This window comes from Lepus europaeus, chromosome 2 (assembly GCF_033115175.1).
Source record: "Lepus europaeus isolate LE1 chromosome 2, mLepTim1.pri, whole genome shotgun sequence".
NCBI classification, from domain to species: Eukaryota; Metazoa; Chordata; class Mammalia; order Lagomorpha; family Leporidae; genus Lepus; species Lepus europaeus.
Window position 1 is genome coordinate 155,031,906 of NC_084828.1, and position 19,637 is coordinate 155,051,542.

A 19,637-nucleotide genomic window follows, 5' to 3' on the forward strand; every position below is an offset into this window, starting at 1 on the left:
TGTGTGGTTCTCCACATAAACACATAAATTAGGACCCGTGTCTTTCTTCAGATTCACCAAAAGGTGTATGTACCACCCAGTTTTAAGAACTATTGTCCCCTGGTTTCCTCTCTCCCACATGTATTAGGAAATACTACCTTGTAGCCACATGCCAGTGGATCCTACCAAATACACCTATCTCCACCATCCCTTCTCCATTATACTTCACTGCTGGCTTCATATTTTCTCTTATCTTTTTGAATTATGTGCCTTCTACATTCCAACTCATGAAACAGAAGAGGGGCTGATGCTGTGGCTCACTTGGTTAATCCTCTGCCTGCGGTGCTGGCATCCCATATGGGCACCAGATACTAATTCCGGTTGCTCCTCTTCTAGTCCAGCTCTCTGCTGTGGCCCAGGAGGGTAGTGGAGGATGGCCCAAGTTCTTGGGACTCTGCACCCACATGGAGACCAGGGAGAAGCACCTGGCTCCTGGCTTCAGATCTGCATAACTCCGGCCACAGCGGCCATTTTGGGGGTGAACCAACAGAAGGAAGACCTCTCTCTCTCTCTCTCTCTCTCTCTCTCTCTCACTGTCTAACTCTATCTGTCAAATAAAGAACAAAAAAGAAGAAGAAGAAAGAGAAGGAAATAAAAAAGATGTGATGTCCTAAAAGCTCTGCTAGTAACAGTGGTTGGCATTTTCTTCATGTGGCATCTAATTTAATGTCGTTGCCAATTAGCATCCTTGTCTTTACAAATGAAAAAACCGAAGCTCAAAGGTTAGTTATTCACCAGATTTATTTCTGTTTTGAATCTATAGTTAATTCCTTCCACAAAATATTTCTAAGTGATGTGAATGGCCATAATTTATGTACAGCATTGCTTTTCATAACCTATAACCCCTACATGGGATTATTATTCTCTGTCATCAAAAAGCACTTCCACTGCACTTTGTACATAAATCTAGTACAAATTTACAAATGCACATATGTTGCTCTATCTGCTTAAGTGCTCTCATATTATCTCATACCATCACTTAAGGACTATGTGTGCATTCATTAATGTGTTCACTTTTTAGCCTGCCATTTACTAAATCCTACTATTGCCTGATGATTTCAAAAGTTCTAGAATATATGATTCTAAGCCACACCTTCATATTAGATTCTACTTGGAAACTTTAAAAAAAATGCCCATACCTAGACTTAGCACCAGAAATTCTGATTCAGTTTATGGAGGTGGAACCTAGACAGTGTATTTTTTAAAAAGGTTTCCAGTGTCGTCAGCTTTGATTCCTTGTCCTAGAGTAGTGGTTTGTCAAAGTGTGGTTTGGCAGCATCAGCATCACCTGGGAACCTGCTAGAACGGCAAGTTCTCAGCCCTATCTCTATCTTTCCCACCTACGGTTCCAGAAATGCCAAGGCTAGAGCCTGTGATATCTTTACAGTCCTCACGATGTTTCTGATGCAAACTACAGGTTCAGACAAGGAGAATCAGCCACAGGACCAGTCACTAAACCTTTCTTTGTGGTCTCAAGGAATCCCTGTTTTAAATCTCCATTTTAATTATCTATCACAGCTCTGCGGTGTATAACTTGGATGTGTTATTACTTCTTCAGAAGTATAGTGGTTTCCATCTCTTCTCAGACAGTCATTAAGTTTAATGTTTGTAAGAAAATGAGTTGTAAGTTAACAAATATTAACAAAAGGCTTGTGAAAATTACACACAGAGAAAGAAAAGTATAAAATATTTCATTGTAAGATATAAAATTAGGCCAGCGCCGCGGCTCAATAGGCTAATCCTCCGCCTGCGGCGCCAGCACACAGGGTTCTAGTCCCAGTCGGGGCGCCGGATTCTGTCCCGGTTGCCCCTCTTCCAGGCCAGCTCTCCGCTGTGGCCTGGGAGTGCAGTGGAGGATGGCCCAAGTCCTTGGGCCCTGCACCTGCATAGGAAACCAGGAGAAGTACCTGGCTCCTGCCTTCGGATCAGCATGGTGCACCGGCCATTGGAGGGTGAACCAATGGTAAAGGAAGATCTTTCTCTCTGTCTCTCTCTCTCACTGTCCACTCTGTCAAAAAAAAAAAAAGATATAAAATTATAAAATATGACTCTTAAGGGGAAAATATTTCCTATAAAGGATTTTAAAGTTGTCTTTGTGTTATGTTTCCATTGTAGATCATGGCATTATCATTAATATTATATTTTCTATTCTTTATTAGTATAGCTTTTATAGACTTTTGACAGTAAAATTGACACAACAACTAGACATATTGAAAGCATGTAATTTCATAAATTTTGACACATATATGCACCAGTAACAAAAGACAGTTGAATGGAGCCATCCAATTCCATTATAGATATGTATTACCTGTGCAGGTTCCCTTCCCTAACCTGCGGCCCCTCCCCACACACACCTCCATCCCCGAAGGAAGAATGAGGTGGCAAAGAAGGCTTCTAAAGTAAGGTAACATGACATAAGAGACATTTTTGTTGTGAGCTTAGTTGAATAAAAAGGGCAAAAGTTTCACAGAAATGAAATAAAATTCATCTCACCTATCTAAAGTCGCACTGCTATTTGTCATGTAGCACTTTAAAATATTTACTTAACCCCCTCACATCTTGAAATTTCAATTGAAAAATGAGCTTAACAAGTTTAGTGATATATACAGCTCTGTCACTAAGAATTTTGATCTCCATTGCAATCTCTGCGGTTAGTACTTGCACTAGGTGTCTTGTTTAGTTTTGACCACTTTGTACTCTCAAATGGATATTTCTCTGCTGTATTTATTACCGACAAAACCATGTAGATACTTTTGCTTCTAGAGCAACAAACTCAAATTCCTTGCTTGTAATTTACTTTTAACTCTCTTTTTCTGTCTGAGCAAATTATGATGCCTCTAAATGTTCTTTTGCCATCACCCACATGAGCTGATCCTGGGACCTTCTACTTTAAGCTTAATTTGCTCTTCTGTCTCCCTTGCAGGTTGGCTCCATGAGTTGGGAAAGAGACTGGAATCCCCCTACTATGGCAACAACACCTTGGGGGGCCCCTCAATCCGCAGCGCCTACATCGCCGCGCTGTACTTCACCCTCAGCAGCCTCACCAGTGTTGGGTTTGGCAACGTCTCTGCTAACACAGACGCAGAGAAGATCTTCTCCATCTGCACCATGCTGATTGGTGGTAAGAGAACATCTCTAAACCAAGAAGGGAGCACATGTCTGCCACACTGTCGCTGCTCTGTTTGTCCTGAAACTCAAGAGATAAATGGGGACACACACGAAGAGTCTAAAGGCACTAATTGGGAATTCAGTGACAAACATTGGGTATACATGTGGATTGCAATGGACGTCTGTGATGCTGATGCATTCGACGTTCTGGGCAGATGAGTGAACAGCCATTTACCTGGTGGTTGATTGTGAAAGAGCAGGGACTTTATTTTCTTCGTAAGGTATTTTCCTCTTGTGTTTGTGTCTCATTGCCCTGAGTTACACATCCGGGACTGGAGCAACATTAGCAGCCTCTTGGTAGCCTTGGGAGCAGAGAATAGGAATTGTCATTTTCTGAAGAGCTACAGCATGCCAGAGCCTGTGGTGGCTGCTTCATACCCCATCTCATGGCTTATATAATTCCTATTCTCTTTGATGGCCTGTCTTAAACCCAACAAAATGGCAAGCACTTTACAGATGAATACAGACTGTACTTATGTATAGCATTTATCCATGTTTCTTCTATTCCTAAAGGAAAGTTTGGGAAACATTCAAATGCTCTAGACTTAAGCCTTTGATTTGAAACTTGAAAAATCTGTCAGGTAATTGAGCTTATTCTCCATGGAGCCATCCACTATATTGTGAGAGGTCTGAAACAGAAATTGTTCAGGAATAATATAGTCCCCACTGTTTACTGTAGGTAGGAGTTACACTGGTCACAAGGCAAAAAGATACAGGAAATAATCATTGTGTCACTTTTTCATTTGTTCGTTAAATGTTTATTGAGCTGATTTGCCTGTATAAAATCAGTGGGTTTTTTTGTTTTTTTTTTTTTTGTAACTGACATTAAAATATATAGGTGGCTTGTGCAGCACCTAGGAAATCATTGCCTTTAAATGCCAAGTGGCATCTAAGTCATTTGCATTTTTTAGTTAAAGAATCCTAGGTTTGTGATTGTGGAGAATAACTTTGTGTTATTGTGAAAAGTACTCTAGCCTGGGAGAAATGATCCTTGCATTTTAATATTTCTTAATTAAGTAATTACTTGTATGACATGGAGAACTAATATAAGAGCTCACAGTATTGATCAGTTTGTTCACTTAGTTCTCATATCACTATGAGTTAAAGATTAATAATGCCCAATTTGTCAATAAGGTAGCAGAGGTTTAGTGAGTCTAAATGATAGAATTCACTGAACCCTGGCAAACTTCTTGTAAATATGTGTTTAATTATATACTATAATTTATTCTATATAATTTTTTTTGACAGGCAGAGTGGACAGTGAGAGAGAGAGACAGAGAGAAAGGTCTTCCTTTACCGTTGGTTCACCCTCCAATGGCCACTGCGGCCGGCATACCACGCTGTTCCGATGGCAGGAGCCAGGTGCTTCTCCTGGTCTCCCATGGGGTGCAGGGCCCAAGCACTTGGGCCATCCTCCACTGCACTCCCAGGCCATAGCAGAGAGCTGGCCTGGAAGAGGGGCAACTGGGACAGAATCTGGCGCCCTTGGGACTAGAACCCTGTGTGCCGGCGGCACAGGTGGAGGATTAGCATGTTGAGCCACAGCACCGGCCTATTCTATATAATTTCTATAAATATATACAAATCATTTAGTTTTTAAAAGAAAAATTCAGGTGCTCATTACAATTATATCTAGGATAACTGTGTTGGAAATCTTTATGTAGGACCAAGGAAATTGCTAATTGAAGTGATGTAATGAAGAATAACTGCCCAAATTCAGATCATTATCTAGGACAGAAGGATATGGAGATTGGTTGAGGAGACCAATCTAGAGTACTCTGGGGACCCATCAGCATTTCCTGGAAGCGTTTTCATCATGTACATGTATAAAGTTCCTACTTAAGTGACATTACTAGCTTCTGTATAAGCATGTGCCATTACACAGTGTACAAAGTATAAAGCAAAGGAGTTAATCAAAAATAGTTCAAAATTTGTACCTAGACAAATCCACATAAACTCTGAGAGCACTCAGAACAAAGATGTGATCCCAAAACTTTCTAATAGCAGTTAGTCTTAATGGTAAATATAGTAAAGTCAATGGATACCAAATTAATATACAAAAATGAATTGTATTTCTATAAAATAGTAATAATTACAAAATAAAATAAAAGAAATGAAAAAATGAAATAAAAGAAATGATAAAAGCATCAAATCTGTAGGAATAAACCTAAAATATCTGCAATACTTCTACATAGAAAACATTAGTAAGAAAATTATGCAGATGATTTAAAATAATGGAAGGCTAGATAATGGCGGTTATAATGGATTAGATATTATGAAGAAAACAGTTTTACTCAAATCAATCTACAGATTCAATGCAATCCCAACAAAAATCCCAGTAGATGCATACCCATGTGTGTGTGTGTATGCTTGGGTCTTTGAAAACTGACAGCTCATATATGAAAATTAGTGCAAGTGAGAAGAGCTAAAATTCATCAAAGAAATCATGAAAAAGGAACAATTGGAAGACTTGTGCTGCAGATATGAAGGTGTATTACAAAATTCCAAAAATTAAGAGAAAAATGGGGGGGCAGCACTGTGGCACAGCAGATTAATGCCCTGGCCTGAAGCGCCCACATCCCTTTGGGCACCAGTTCGAGACCCAGCTGCTCTACTTCCAAACCAGCTCTCTGCTGTGGCCTGAGAAAGCAGTAGAGGATGGCCCTGGTTCTTGGGCCTCTGCCCCTACATGGGGGACCCAGAAGAAGCTCCTGGCTCCTGGCTTGGTATCAGTGCAGCTCTGGCTGTTGCAGCCAATTGGGGAGTGAACCAGTGGATGGAAGATCTCTCTCTCCCTCTCTCTAACTCTGACTTTCAAATAAATAAATAAATCTCTAAAAAAAGAATATATGATCTTTGCTCAAGAATAGAACAATAAACAAGTGAAATGAAAGTGTGTTAAGAATCAGGTCCACACATACATGGTCACTTCATTTATAATGTCAGTAACACTATCATGAAAAAGGGAAATCACAGTGCTTTCAAGAAATGTTGCTGAGTTAACTAAATATCCATGCATTTTCAAACCTTGACTCCTTTAAAAATGCACATTCAAATTAATTCCAGATGAATTTTGATCTAAATGGGAAAGAATAGGCAACAGACTTTTGAAAGGTATTAAAAGAGAATGTTTTCATGAGCTTGGATTTGGCAAAAGCTTCATAAAAACATAAAAAAAACTAACTATTAAAGAAAATAACAAAAAAGTCGAACTGCAGAACTTCTCTATCAAAAGACATTATTCAGAGTATGAGGGGCTGCATTGTGGTCCAGCAAGCAAAGCTGTTGTCTACAATGTCAGCATCCCGTATCAGAGCACCAGTCTGAATCCTGACTGCAGGTTAAAGTAATTGAGAAAGCAGCTTAGGATGGCCCAAGCACTTGGACCCTGGCCACCCACAGGGGAGACCTGGGTGGAGTTCCAAGTTTCTGACAATGGCCTGACGCAGCTCAAGCTCTTGTGGCCAGCTGGGGAGTGAACCAGCAAATGGAAGGTAACTCTCTCACTCCTCACTCTCATCCATTCTCCTTCTCTCCTTCCATCCCTCTCTCTCTCCTTCTTTCAAATAAATAACCGAATCTTTAAAAACCAAAGAGTATGGACAGACAACTCACAGGATAAGAGGCAATATTTCCAAATGTTTATCTGGAAAGGGACTGTTATCTAGTAAATACAAATAATTTTTACAAATCAATAAGAAAAAAGAAGACAATCCAAAAATGATCAAAAGCTTGAAAAAGCAGTTCCAAAATAGATTTCCAATGCCCAAATAGACAATAGATGTACTTTAAAAAGTGATCAAAATCATTCATCAAGGACATGCAAATTAAAACCAGAATGGTATACTTAAAAACACTGAAAACACCAAGTATTTGAGAATATGTGTAACATCTTGACTTCTCCTATTCTGTTGGGGGTGGGGAGCCAATCTGCCAAATCTAAGCATGCCTATACTCTGTGACTGAATAATAGTATTTCTGAGTGTAAGATCAGAGGAAATGAACAAAAACACATGCATAGATGCCTATAGAAGCATAAATGTAAGAATCTTTACCTGGAAATGTGCATTTAACAGAAGAGTGCCATTAATAGGAGAATGCCTATTAGTAGAAGAGCAACTATATGAATTATGAAATAACTCTTGAAGAGAGAATTGTACACTCATGAAGATGAATTAACTGCTATGCCATGCAACGTCATGCATGAATCTTACAAAATCAAATGCTGAATGGAAAAACCAGATACAAAGTAAATGCATCCCATATGACATTGTATAGAAAAAGCTAAAAGATTTTTATTTTTAATCTTGATTATAATATAATTCATAGTAAGTTGCCTCAGATGGTGGGATAGTTAGTGATTGTGAAGGGGATAAAAGGGAGGCCTCCAAGATGTTGATAAAATTCTGTTTATTCATCTAAGGGTAATTCTATACTTATGTTCACTCTGAGAAACTGATGAGCTACACACTCAGTATTTGTGTATATATATATATATATCTTTGATATTAATTTTTCTGTGAAAATAAATTAGATGAACTAAAAATAATACAAAATGTGTGATGAGAAGCTGAATAACAATGAGTTAAGTTCTTTGACATCAGGTTGGTTTTAGGTTGCCTTAACAATTATATGTCAAGCAATAGCAATAAAATCATGTTGTCTAAAATGTTGATAATAACCGCATAGGGACCTAAAAGAAATCATGTTTAAAGATTGCCTTTGGGGAGTAGGAGAGTACAAAAAAGGAAGGCTTGGGACTGAATTGTTCATCATAAATTTTCTTTTGTTTTTTATTTCTTATGTATTTGACAGATAGAGTTAGATAGTGAGAGAGAGAGTCAGAGAGAAAGGTCTTCCTTCCATTGGTTCACCCCCCAAATGGCCACTATGGCCAGCGCTGCGCCGATCCGAAGCTAGGAGCAAGGTGCTTCCTCCTGGTCTCCCACGCGGGTGCAGGCGCCCAAGCACTTGGGCCATCCTCCGCTGCCTTTCCAGTCCACAGCAGAGAGCTCGACTGGAAGAGGAGCAGCTGGGTAGAACCCGGGGTGCTGGCACTACAGGCAGAGGATTAGCCAAGTAGGCCACAGTGCTGGCCCCTCATCATAAATTTTCTAAACTACTTGCATACAATTATGAAACTTTGTAAAGAAAGTGTTGAACTATGGGAGGTTCGTTTTAGTTCCATAAATATTTATGGCACACATTAAATTATGCCAAGAACTATGCTAGATGCTTAGGAAACAAAGATGACTAAGACATGATACTTTCCTTCATAGAAGCTTGCAAAATTAGTAATGGAAATAGATATTTAATAGATGATGAACTTATTATATTTCACTTTTTTCCTATCATAATGCATATTTAAAAAAGACTGTAAAATATACAAAAACTTAAATTACTCATACTCCCATTACCAAAAGATGGTTTTTCAGCCTTTTTATAATGTTTTACATACCCTATTTTCTGACATACGTGTATTTAATGATGCATATCCTTTTTGCCACCAAAGAGAATATATTTAGAAAATATTCCATGTCTTTAATAGTTCTTTTGCCATATTTCACAGTTGCTGTTTGTAGACACCTAATGACTTTGTTTTTTTGTTTTTTTTGTTTGTTTGTTTTTTGGGTGCTTTTTTTTTATTTAATAAATGTGAATTTACAAAGTGCAACTTTTGTATTGTTGTGGCTCCCCTCCCAACCTCCCCTCCTCCCGTGGCCCTCCCCTCTCCCTCTCCCATCCCGCCCTTTATCGAGTTTCATTTTCCATTACCTTCATATACTGAAGATCAACTTAGTATATACTAAGCAAGGATTTCATCAGGCTGCACTCACACAACTGCACAAGGTATAGGGTATTGTTCAACTAGTAGTGTGTTTAAGTTTCATAGTAAAACACATTAAGGACAGAGATCCTACGTGGGGAGCATGTACCCAGTGACTCCCGTTGTTGATTTAACAATCGACACTCTTATTTATGACGTCAGCAATCACCCGAGACTCTTGCTATGAGCTGTCTAGGCTATGGAAGCCCCTTGAGTTCACCGACTCTGAACTTGTTTAGTCAAGGCTGTATCACAGTGGAGGTTCCTTCATCCCTTCAGAGAAAGGCCCCTCTCTCCTTGATGGCCTGTTCCTTCTGCTGGGGTTTTATTCACCAGGATCTTTCATTTAGATTGTTTTTTGCCACCATGTCATGGCTTTCCATGCCTGTGAGACTCTCATGGACCTTTTAGCCAGATCCTAATGCCCCAAGGGTTGATTCTGAGGCAGGAGTGCTGTTTTGGGCAGTTGCCATTCTATGAGTCTGCTGTGTGTCCTGCTTCCCCCGCAGGATCATACTCTCCCTTTTAATTCTATCCTTCATTATTTGCTTACACTGGTCTTATTTGTGAAATCTCTTCGACACATACCCTATCTTTTTGATCGGTTGTGTATTTATACTTATCACTTTACCAAGTGTGCTGGCATTGGTACCTGCCTCCTTGGTATGATTGAGTTGAAATCCCCTGGCACATTTCTAGCTCCACCATTGGAGGTAAGTCCGAGTGAGCATGTGCCAACCTATATATCTCCTCCCTCTCTTATTCCCACTCCTATGTTTAACAGAGATCACTTTTCTGTTAATTTTAAACGCCTAAGAATGATTGTGCATTGATTACAGAGTTCAACCAGTGGTCTTATGTAGAACAAACAGAGCAACAACACCACCACCAACAACAACAAGAATACTAAAAGTAATAAAATAGTAAGTTGTTCCTCAACAGTCTAGACAAGGCCTGGTCCTGTCATTCATTGTCTCTCATAGTATCCATTTCACTTAGCAACAACAATACTAAAAGGAATAAAATAGTAAGTTGTTCCTCAACAGTCTAGACAAGGGCTGATCATGACTTTGTCCCAGTTGAAAGGACCATCAGCTTAGCCTTGGAGGTTAGATAAAGCTTCCTGTACAGATGGTTAAGACACATCCAATTTAAATGAAGAATTATTGTCATGAAGCAATCAAGGCTTCCCTTGCATCCTCCCACCCAATAAGTACTATCCTGAAATAATTTTATTGGACCCATATGAGCTAAGTGTTCACAAATTCAGCTGTTCTTAAAATGTCTTTGCACTGGTATTTAAATTCATCATTTAGGAAATCTTTCTCACTCTGTTTTCTCTGCCATCTGCCATACACAACCTGGTTTAGTTGTAACAAAGGTTGGGAAATTCCAGAACCATGAGAGGATAGGAGAGAGGAGGGCAGTTAAGCTCACCCAAAATGTAAGCTGTGGTTTCCTTTTTTTTTTTTTATCAGAGGAAAACAATGCACATGTATACTTTGAGGTCACCCCAAAATAATTGACTAAGGAAATCAGTAATGAAATACATCCCAGGGGGCTGGTATTATGGCATAGTGGATAAAGCCACCTGCAGTGCCATCATCTCATATGGGTTCAAGTCCCAGCTGCTCCACTTCCGATCCAGCTCTCTGCTATGGCTTGGGAAAGCAGTAGAAGATGGCCCAAGTCCTTGGGCCCCTGCACCCAAGAAGCTCCTGGCTCCTGGCTTTGGTTTTGTGCAGCTCCAGCCATTGAGGCCAATTGGGGAATGGACCTGTGGATGGAAGACCTCTCTCTCTGATTCTCCTTCTCTCTCTGTATAACTCTGCCTTTCAAATAAATAAATAAATCTTTAAAATAAAAGAAAAAAAAGAAACTCATTGGAAAGCAGAGTTGTACTTTAAAAAAGAAGAAGAAGAAGAAGAAGAAGAAGAAGAAGAAGAAGAAGAAGAAGAAGAAGAAGAAGAAGAAGAAGAAGAAGAAGAAGAAAGAAATTACATCCCAGGAGAATAGTCTTGCCCAAAATTCAAAGGAGGAAAAAAGAAAAGGGATATGGAAAGAAAAGCAGGAGGGAGGGAGGGATGGAAGGAGTGAGGGAAGGGGAGAGAGACACAGAGAGAGGGAGAGACAGAGAGAGAGAGAGACAGACAGAGAGAGAGAGAGAGAGAGAGACCAAGACCATCAGGAAGTCCTATAGAAGTGCTTTTTCACTTGAGTTCTACTTAACTTTCTTATTTCCCAATTGTTGAGATTTCTTCAAATATCTGTTACCGAGATGGGATTTTACAAAATGTATGTTATGCAAAACTCCTACACAAAGAAAAAGAACCTCCCACAAACTCAGCAGGTCTAGAACTAAAGAATTATATATATCAAATTCACTCTGTATAAAGCAAAAGTGAGTTATAATTTCCAAACTGACCTGGATATAGAAGTTCCTAAGTCAAACTTTCTTAGCAAATGGAATGATTGGGCCTGACAGTTTCACATACTCTTTGCCAGAGTGAAATGATTACTGGTGACAAAAAAGTTAGAACAACTTTGGGAAATGAAAAGCTATGAGATCCATGATTTTATTTTTTTAACTCCTTAATTGGAAGTATTTTCTGTGTTGAAATGAGACATTGAAATTATGGTGACTCGGGCGTAGACTAATACTTTCCAACCACAGTTATGAATGCTACAATTCATCCAGTAATTCGCTTTATTGATAATGCACAATTAGTATGCTAAATGATCTGAATATGTTACTTCTCTTACTTTAAGTGCTTTACACATTATAATTAAGCAAAGTAAAGTTAAAATCATACACGTAATTAAGGAAAGCAGTATTAAAATAAATGAAATAAAATTGTTCTCTGTGCTCAGTTTAATCTCCATGAAAAGACTATTACATACCATTAAATATGTTAGGGCTTCCAAACACTTAGTCCATACATATATTAGTGGAGCCTGAAATCGGTATTTAATTTCCCTGACATGTAGTAAAATCAGTGCTTTTATTTGATGGGTGTTTATCATAAATAGATATCTTATCTTCCAATTAAAATATATGAGAATCATAATTGTTCTTTTAAAACCATACAAAAAGATAAACCTCTGAGTTATTATGCAATATACAATTTTCTAGAGGTTTTTTTTTTTTTACCTGTTGGGAGACAGTTCATTCTTAAACGTTTATAAATAATATATTCTTGCATGCCCTTGCAAAAATAGCGAGTACTTATTGAGTATTTCTTTAATTTCTTTCATCAGGAAATTTTTTTCACCAAAAAAGCATTCCTACCTATTTAAAAGTTTGCAGTAAAATCTTAGACCAAGATCCCAGTCTCCACTGAGCATGCTCACTATTCATGCTACCATTTTTCATGCTTATGGGGAAAATTAACATGAATTGAACACCCACTATTTTTGTACATAATATAATTAGAAACTTTTTGAAATACACATAAGTGTGTTATACATTATGTATTTATTTACTATATATGTTTATATAATGTATCTATATCTTTAAATCTCAATGTAGACTTAGGACTAAGGTACTATAAGTTAGCATGAACATGAGTTCATGCTGGGAAACTATGTAACTTGCCACCTTCACAGAATTAGAAAATGACAAATCCAAAATTGTCTGACTCTTAAATCCATATTCTCTCTGCAACATTACATTGCCTCCTCCTTTTTTTTTTTTTTTTTTTTTTTTTTTTTTTTTTTTTTTTTTGACAGGCAGAGTGGACAGTGAGAGAAAGAGACAGACAGAAAGGTCTTCCTTTTCCATTGGTTCACCCTCCAATGGCCGCCGCGGTAGGCGCACCGCGCTGATCCGATGGCAGGAGCCAGGTGCTTCTCCTGGTCTCCCATGGGGTGCAGGGCCCAAGCACTTGGGTCATCCTCCACTGCACTCCCAGGCCACAGCAGAGAGCTGGACTGGAAGAGGAGCAACCGGGACAGAATCCGGCGCCCTGTCCGGGACTAGAACCCAGTGTGCCGGCGCCGCAGGCGGAGGATTAGCCTATTGGGCCATGGCGCCGGCCGCCTCCTCTTTATAGACCTAAGATTAACCTTATTTCATCAAAGTTTTCTAAGATACTGAAGGCTAGTTTTGTCTTTTAGGGGCCAGGGCCACGGTTTAGCTGGTTTGTGTTCTGGATGCTCCACTCCCAATTCAGCTTCCTGCTAATGGCCAGGGAAATACAACAGGAGATGGCCCAGGTGTTTGGTCCCTGCTACCCACATGAGACATACAGATGAAGCTCCTACTCCTAGTTTGGGCCTGAACCGTCAGTAGCTGTTGTGGCCACCTGGGAGTGACCCCCCCACCCCCAGATGGAAGATCTCTCTCTCTTTTCTTCCTCTTCTTCTTCTCTTTCTCTCTGCAATTCTGCCTTTCAAGTAAATAAGTAAAACCTTAGAGAGAGAGAGAGAGATGTCTTTTCAGGCAGGGTGACCATTATTCCATAGAGAAATAATGATATACAATCTTGTAAAGAATTCTTATTCCAATGTTAAATTGGAATGAAATAAGCATGTCAGTGTTTGGTAATTTCTGATTAAGGTGGGGGAAAAAAGAATGTGCACTGGAAATGTTCTGAAGTAGACATAATAACATGTTGACACATTTGCTCTAATGTACCCATCTTCATGCTAAGAAACTTCTAACACTGCTCCCCAGTCATCAAGATTTTGATACAAGGATGTATAATTCTAATAGACAAACCACTAAATTTTTAGTCTTTATTTTAACTAGAAACTATGAAAACAGATTATTTTTACCCAGTCCTATGCTCCTTACCCTATTCTCAAATCCTGCTCCAAGATGGGGATCAAGGTTTAGAGTTGACTCACCCATAGATATCACAGCACTGAACTCTCATCCACCTGTCGATGTCACAGCCCCATACAAGTCCAGGACCTTCCCGGGATATCTGCATGGTCCGTTCCATTTCCCTTCTTCTAATAACTGTTGAGCACAAAGTCTTGTCATACCTTCTCTGCTTCTAGATACCCGGATACTCCCCAAAGTATGAACTTGGAAAGTGAGGTCAAACCTTCTGCCATACTTTTCTCCAAAAGAAAACCCATCTTCAATCCCCATCAACTCTTAGAGCCATGAAACTTTGGTGATAGTTCCAGACAGGAGGCTCTGTAAGGCAGTGAAGATTAAATTTTTTTGACAAATGTCATTGAAATAAGAGGCTCATAGGTGTGAACCATACTGGTATTTGTCAGGGTGGCAACAATGACTCTAAATAGAATATCTGTTTTTCTCTGAAATTTCCTTATTTCTTGAATGGACTCAAATTTGCTGCTGTCTTCCTTAAAATTACAGTGACTTCAAAGCAGAGCTAAAGCTTGGCATGGAAGTCATGTTAATGTCAGCCTCAGAATGCCAAAAAATGCTCAGTTGCATCGCTAACAATATCTTCAATGCTGGTATCAATGCAGATGTATTATATTTAATATTCTAAAGCTAATTTTAAATTATGGCTTTGGGGGAGTCACACTAAAATTCTGACAAGGGCTAGCCTGTTGTAGTAGTGTTATTTTTAAAAAGTTAGTTGCAGGGCTGGCATTACAAAGGTAAAGCTGCCCCCTGTGACATAGGCATCCCATAATCCCATATGGGTTACGGTTCCTGTCCCAAATGTTTGATTTCCAATCTAGCTTTCTGTTAATGGTCTGGGAAAGTAGCAGAATATGGGCCAAGTACTTGGATCCCTTGCTACCCGGAAGAAGCTCTTGGCTCCAGGCTTAGTCCTTGCACAGCCCTGGCTGTTTGCAGCCATTTGAGGAGTGAACCAACAAGTGGAAGATTTCTCTTTGTCTCTCCCTCTCACTCTCCCTCTGTAACTCTGGTTTTTTTAAAAGATTTATTTATTTATTTGAGAGGAAGAGAGAGTTACAGAGAGAGAGAGACAGAGAGAGGTCTTCCATCTTCTGATTCACACCCCAAATGGCCACAACAACTGGAGATGGGTTGATCCAAAGCCAGTACTCAGAATCTTCTTCCTGGTCTCCCTTATGGGTGCAGGAGCCCAAGCACTTGGGCCATCTTCTACTGCCTTCCCAGGCCACTAAAAGAGAGCTGTATTGGAAGAGGAGCACTAGGGACACAAATTGGTGCCTATATGAGATGTTGATGCCACAGGAAGAGGCTTAGCCTATTATGCCACAGCCATGGCCCCGTAACTCTGACCTTCAAAATAAAAACATAATTTTTTTTAAAAAAATTGTTATTATAATAAAAATAATTACTTTTAAACTTTTTAGCTTGGCTGGCACCACGGCTCACTAGGCTAATCCTCTGCCTGCAATTCCGGCACACTGGGTTCTAGTCCCGGTTGGGGCGCTGGATTCTGTCCTGGTTGCTCCTCTTCCCGTCCAGCTCTCTGCTGTGGCCCAGGAAGGCAGTGGAGGATGGCCCAAGTGTTTGGGCCCTGCACCTGCATGGGAGACCAGGAGGAAGCACCTGGCTCCTGGCTTCGGATTGGCATAGGGCGCCTGCTCAATGCACTGCACCGGCCGTAGTGGCCACTTAGGGGGCGAACCAATGGGAAAAGGAAGACCTTTCTGTCTCTCTCACTGTCTAACTCTGCCTGTCCAAAAAAAAAAAAATTAAATTAAATAAATAAAAAAAAAACTTTGTAGCTTATTCTATCAAACTGTGAAAAACTGTCTTATTGTAGCTATTTAATTATACATTATTATTTAAACAATATGGATGAGAATAGAGTGCAAAATAAAAATTTGTCATAGCCAGAAATACAGCCAGCAAATTGAGTGTCAAAGAGATCTATATTGTCTGTTGTTGAGTTTGTTTCTTTGTCTTTTAATTTGATAGGCACACACACACACACACACAGAGAGAGAGAGAGAGAGAGAGAGAGAGAGAGAGAGCTCAAATCCACTGGTTTACTTCCCAAATTCTCACAGTGACTGACGCTGGGCTGGGGCCAAAGCTAGGAGCTTGGAACTCCACCTGGGTGTCCCCTATGGGTGGCAGGGAATCAATCATTTGAACCATCACTGTTGCCTCCCAGGGTGCTCATTAATAGAAGCTAAAGTCAGACATAGGGCTGGGCCTCAAGTCCAGGCACACTGACATGGGACGTGAGCGTTGCAACCAGCAGCTGGAGCACTCGGCCAGATGTCCACTTCCTTATTGAGTCTTTTTTTAAATATATTTTTTACTGTGATCAGGCAATGTTGAATTCAAATGACTACTGTAGGAAGTGCACTGTGATAAATTGACTACTCCGAAATAGCCATATCCATGTGGCTACGTAAACTTGCTTTATTCTGATTCAATGTTTACAGACTATGCATTGAGAGTTGAGGAAAAAGTGTCCCTCTTATTTCCCTCCTGTTCTGTTCTGTGCTGTTCTCTCCAGCCCTGATGCACGCCCTGGTGTTTGGAAATGTCACGGCAATCATTCAGAGGATGTATTCCAGGTGGTCTCTCTATCACACCAGAACTAAGGATCTGAAAGACTTCATCCGTGTCCATCACTTGCCCCAGCAGCTCAAGCAGAGGATGCTCGAGTATTTCCAAACCACCTGGTCAGTCAACAATGGCATAGATTCAAATGAGGTAATGTTCACTTCTATTGATGATTTCAGGCAGAAAGCACATATTCTAAGGTAAAAGCAAGTTGGTCTAATGTAGGTATCAGAAGTGAAAAACATACCTGCCAACTTCTTTACCTGATTATTTTTACATCTCTTGGGAAACCCAGCCCATCTTTTTTTTATCTGCTTTGGTTTGTGTTTTACAACACTTTGGTTTGAACAATGTTTTACATTAATCGTCCACCTTAGTAGGTCAGGTGGATTTATTTTCATTCTCATTGCCCCTTTAGAATGTAACCAATTCTGATGATACTTTAATGATGTAATCTTGGATGAATCGAGGCAAATGTGTCTTTTAAAGTTGATAAAATTAAACTTAAAACATTGTCCAGCAAAGATGTTACCTGCTAATATCCAGAACACCCTAAAGCACCACTGTGAAAGAGGCCTCATATAAATTAACCAATATTACAACAACTCACCAGCCAAACCAATAGCCAATGTGTTTATTTATTTATTTGGGAGATGGTAGAGGGAAGAGGGAGAGACAGAGAGAGATTGATTCTATCCCGATTCACTCCCCAGATGGCCAAAATGGCCAATGACTGGAGCCAATCCTAAAAGCCATGAACTCAGTCCAGGTTCACCACATGGGTGGTAGGACCCAATTGCTTGATCCATCACCTCTGCTTCCTAGAGTCTGCAGTTGGAAACAGTGTCAAGAATTGAATCCCGGCACTCTGATGGAACACAGGAGTCTTAACTATTAGGCTGATTGCCTGTTTGATAACCAATGTTTTTAGTGTGATTGATTTCTCCTTTCTTTGTATGATCCTGATTCAAAAGGAAACACCAGTGAGTCCAAATTCCATATATTCAGTCTTGAATTAGAGTCTTTCTGAGAAGCAAGTTACAATGAGTTTTTTTTCCAATTCCAGAGTACTTTATTAATTTGTTCAATTGCCCTAGACTTATCAGCCACTGATTATTCATTAGCATAAAATGAAAATCTGTCACTGAAAAATGTCTTTAGGAATATACATATATAGATATCCTCTTTCTTACCCTCTTTGCCCAAACCAAAGGGGATCATCCCTGTTGTCTTCTGAAGTAAATCAGTTAAACTATATTTACCCCCATTTGACTTCCCATTTCATCTTCCCTGACAGCTTTTGAAAGATTTTCCAGATGAGCTACGTTCTGACATCACCATGCACTTGAACAAGGAGATACTACAGTTGTCCCTTTTTGAGTGTGCCAGCCGGGGCTGCCTCAGGTCTCTGTCTCTGCACATCAAGACCTCCTTCTGTGCCCCAGGGGAATATCTGCTACGCCAAGGGGATGCCTTGCAGGCCATCTACTTTGTATGCTCCGGCTCCATGGAAGTCCTCAAAGACAGCATGGTGCTGGCGATTCTTGGTAAGTCTGAATGGAAAAGTTTCTGTGAAATTTCACTCTGAAGCATGAATTAAGGAGATAAAATGTGGAGAAAAAGCTTGATAGTAAGAGTAGGAAAATTACAGATAGAAATGTCGGCTCCGGGTATTATTCTTCATTGGGTTTAATTTGCCACTTATATTCAACATGTCGTTTGATTCTTGTAAAGTCTCCAATGGCATATTATCCTCAATTTACAAAAGAATACTAGCACCTTAGTTGACTTGTCCCAATTATATAGTAAGAAAATTAACTTGACTTTTACTGATTTCCTAAAGCTAAATGATTAATCACAAAGTATACTGCCTCCTGGTGAAATAACTGTTCTGTTTTAAGAAGAAATTTCTCTATTTTTATGGAGAATCAAATCAAAGGACACAAAAATTAAGTTTCGTCTGTGCTAGAAATAGAACAAAAATGATAATGCTTCAAGAATAAGCTCCCATAGCCATGACTAACTTAACACTCTCAAAATGACTGTAGGCTCTTTTTACTTACGCAATTGGTGAAAAGTTTATACCACAAAGTTGACGTTAAATAGTAACACATTTTAGTCCTCACTGAGGGATCCAAGGCAGCTGAAAAAAGGCTGCACAGGAAGTTAATGAAGGAAAATTATTCATTTTTTGGAAATATCTTTTAGAAACTTCTCTATTGTTTGTTTATTTGATAATAATTATTAATGGTCTATGAATAATCAGCAATGGTCTTATATATTGAAAATGCAGCAGGAAAGAAAAAAATCATACTGAAATGAAGAAGATGGTGGGGTATAGGCCATGGTAGTAGCAGTAATGAATTCAGAATATGTTTTGAATACCAATATAATTTATAATTTGTATTAATAAGAAGAAGCTAATTCAGTACTTTATATTTTTATTTTTCTGTGAAGATGATATATGTAAACAACTGCTTGCAAAGTATTTTTACACATACAGCCTCATGCATGCCTTCACAGCACAGAGAGACAGAGAGGGAAGTATTTTCTCCACTTGCCCAAGTCAGAGCTGACCTGAATCTTGACCTGAATCAATGCTCCTTCCACATCTAACCAGTACCTACCATTCTAGAAAGTCGTTGCAGTCCTGGTATCACTGGGATCTGGCTGGTAAACTTTTGCACAGATTATAATTTGAAAGAGAAAAGAGAATTAACGTTTAATAAATCCCTAATATGAACAGGGTGTTTTTTGTCCATTATCCAAATGGAATCTTGCAACCTAGTTAAGTGCATCTCTGTGTGTGTGCTTGTGTGTTAAACTTTGAAAGTTTGGATCATCTCAGAATTCATCTGTTGAAACCTCATCACCAGTGTGATGGTGTAAGAGGTGGGGTCTTGGGAGATGATTGGGTGATGGAGGTGTCCTTTTAAAAGAGGCCCCAGAGGGCTGCCACGCCCTTTCCACACAACAGGGCGCAGCAGGAAGCCCCCATCGAAATGATAGGGGCCCTCACCAGACACTGAATATGACAGAGCCTTTATCTTTCCTGCCTCCAGAACTGTGAGAAACCATTTTTCATTGTGTATAAACGACCTAGTTTATAGCATTTTGTTACAGCAACTCTACTAGACTAGGGATTGTCTAAGAGTAGTA

The 19,637-nt window shown here is 39.5% G+C and overlaps 1 protein-coding gene across 1 annotated transcript in view; it reads left to right on the forward strand.

Annotated features, from left to right (window-relative positions):
• Nucleotides 1-19,637, forward strand: part of KCNH8 (potassium voltage-gated channel subfamily H member 8) — a 445,135-nt gene that overhangs the window by 326,132 nt on the left and 99,366 nt on the right. Inside the window, exons 8-10 of the mRNA XM_062179144.1 lie at nucleotides 2,963-3,160; nucleotides 16,429-16,628; nucleotides 17,776-18,025. Of these exons, the coding sequence (XP_062035128.1) occupies nucleotides 2,963-3,160; nucleotides 16,429-16,628; nucleotides 17,776-18,025 (648 nt within the window). The remainder of the gene's footprint in view (nucleotides 1-2,962; nucleotides 3,161-16,428; nucleotides 16,629-17,775; nucleotides 18,026-19,637) is intronic.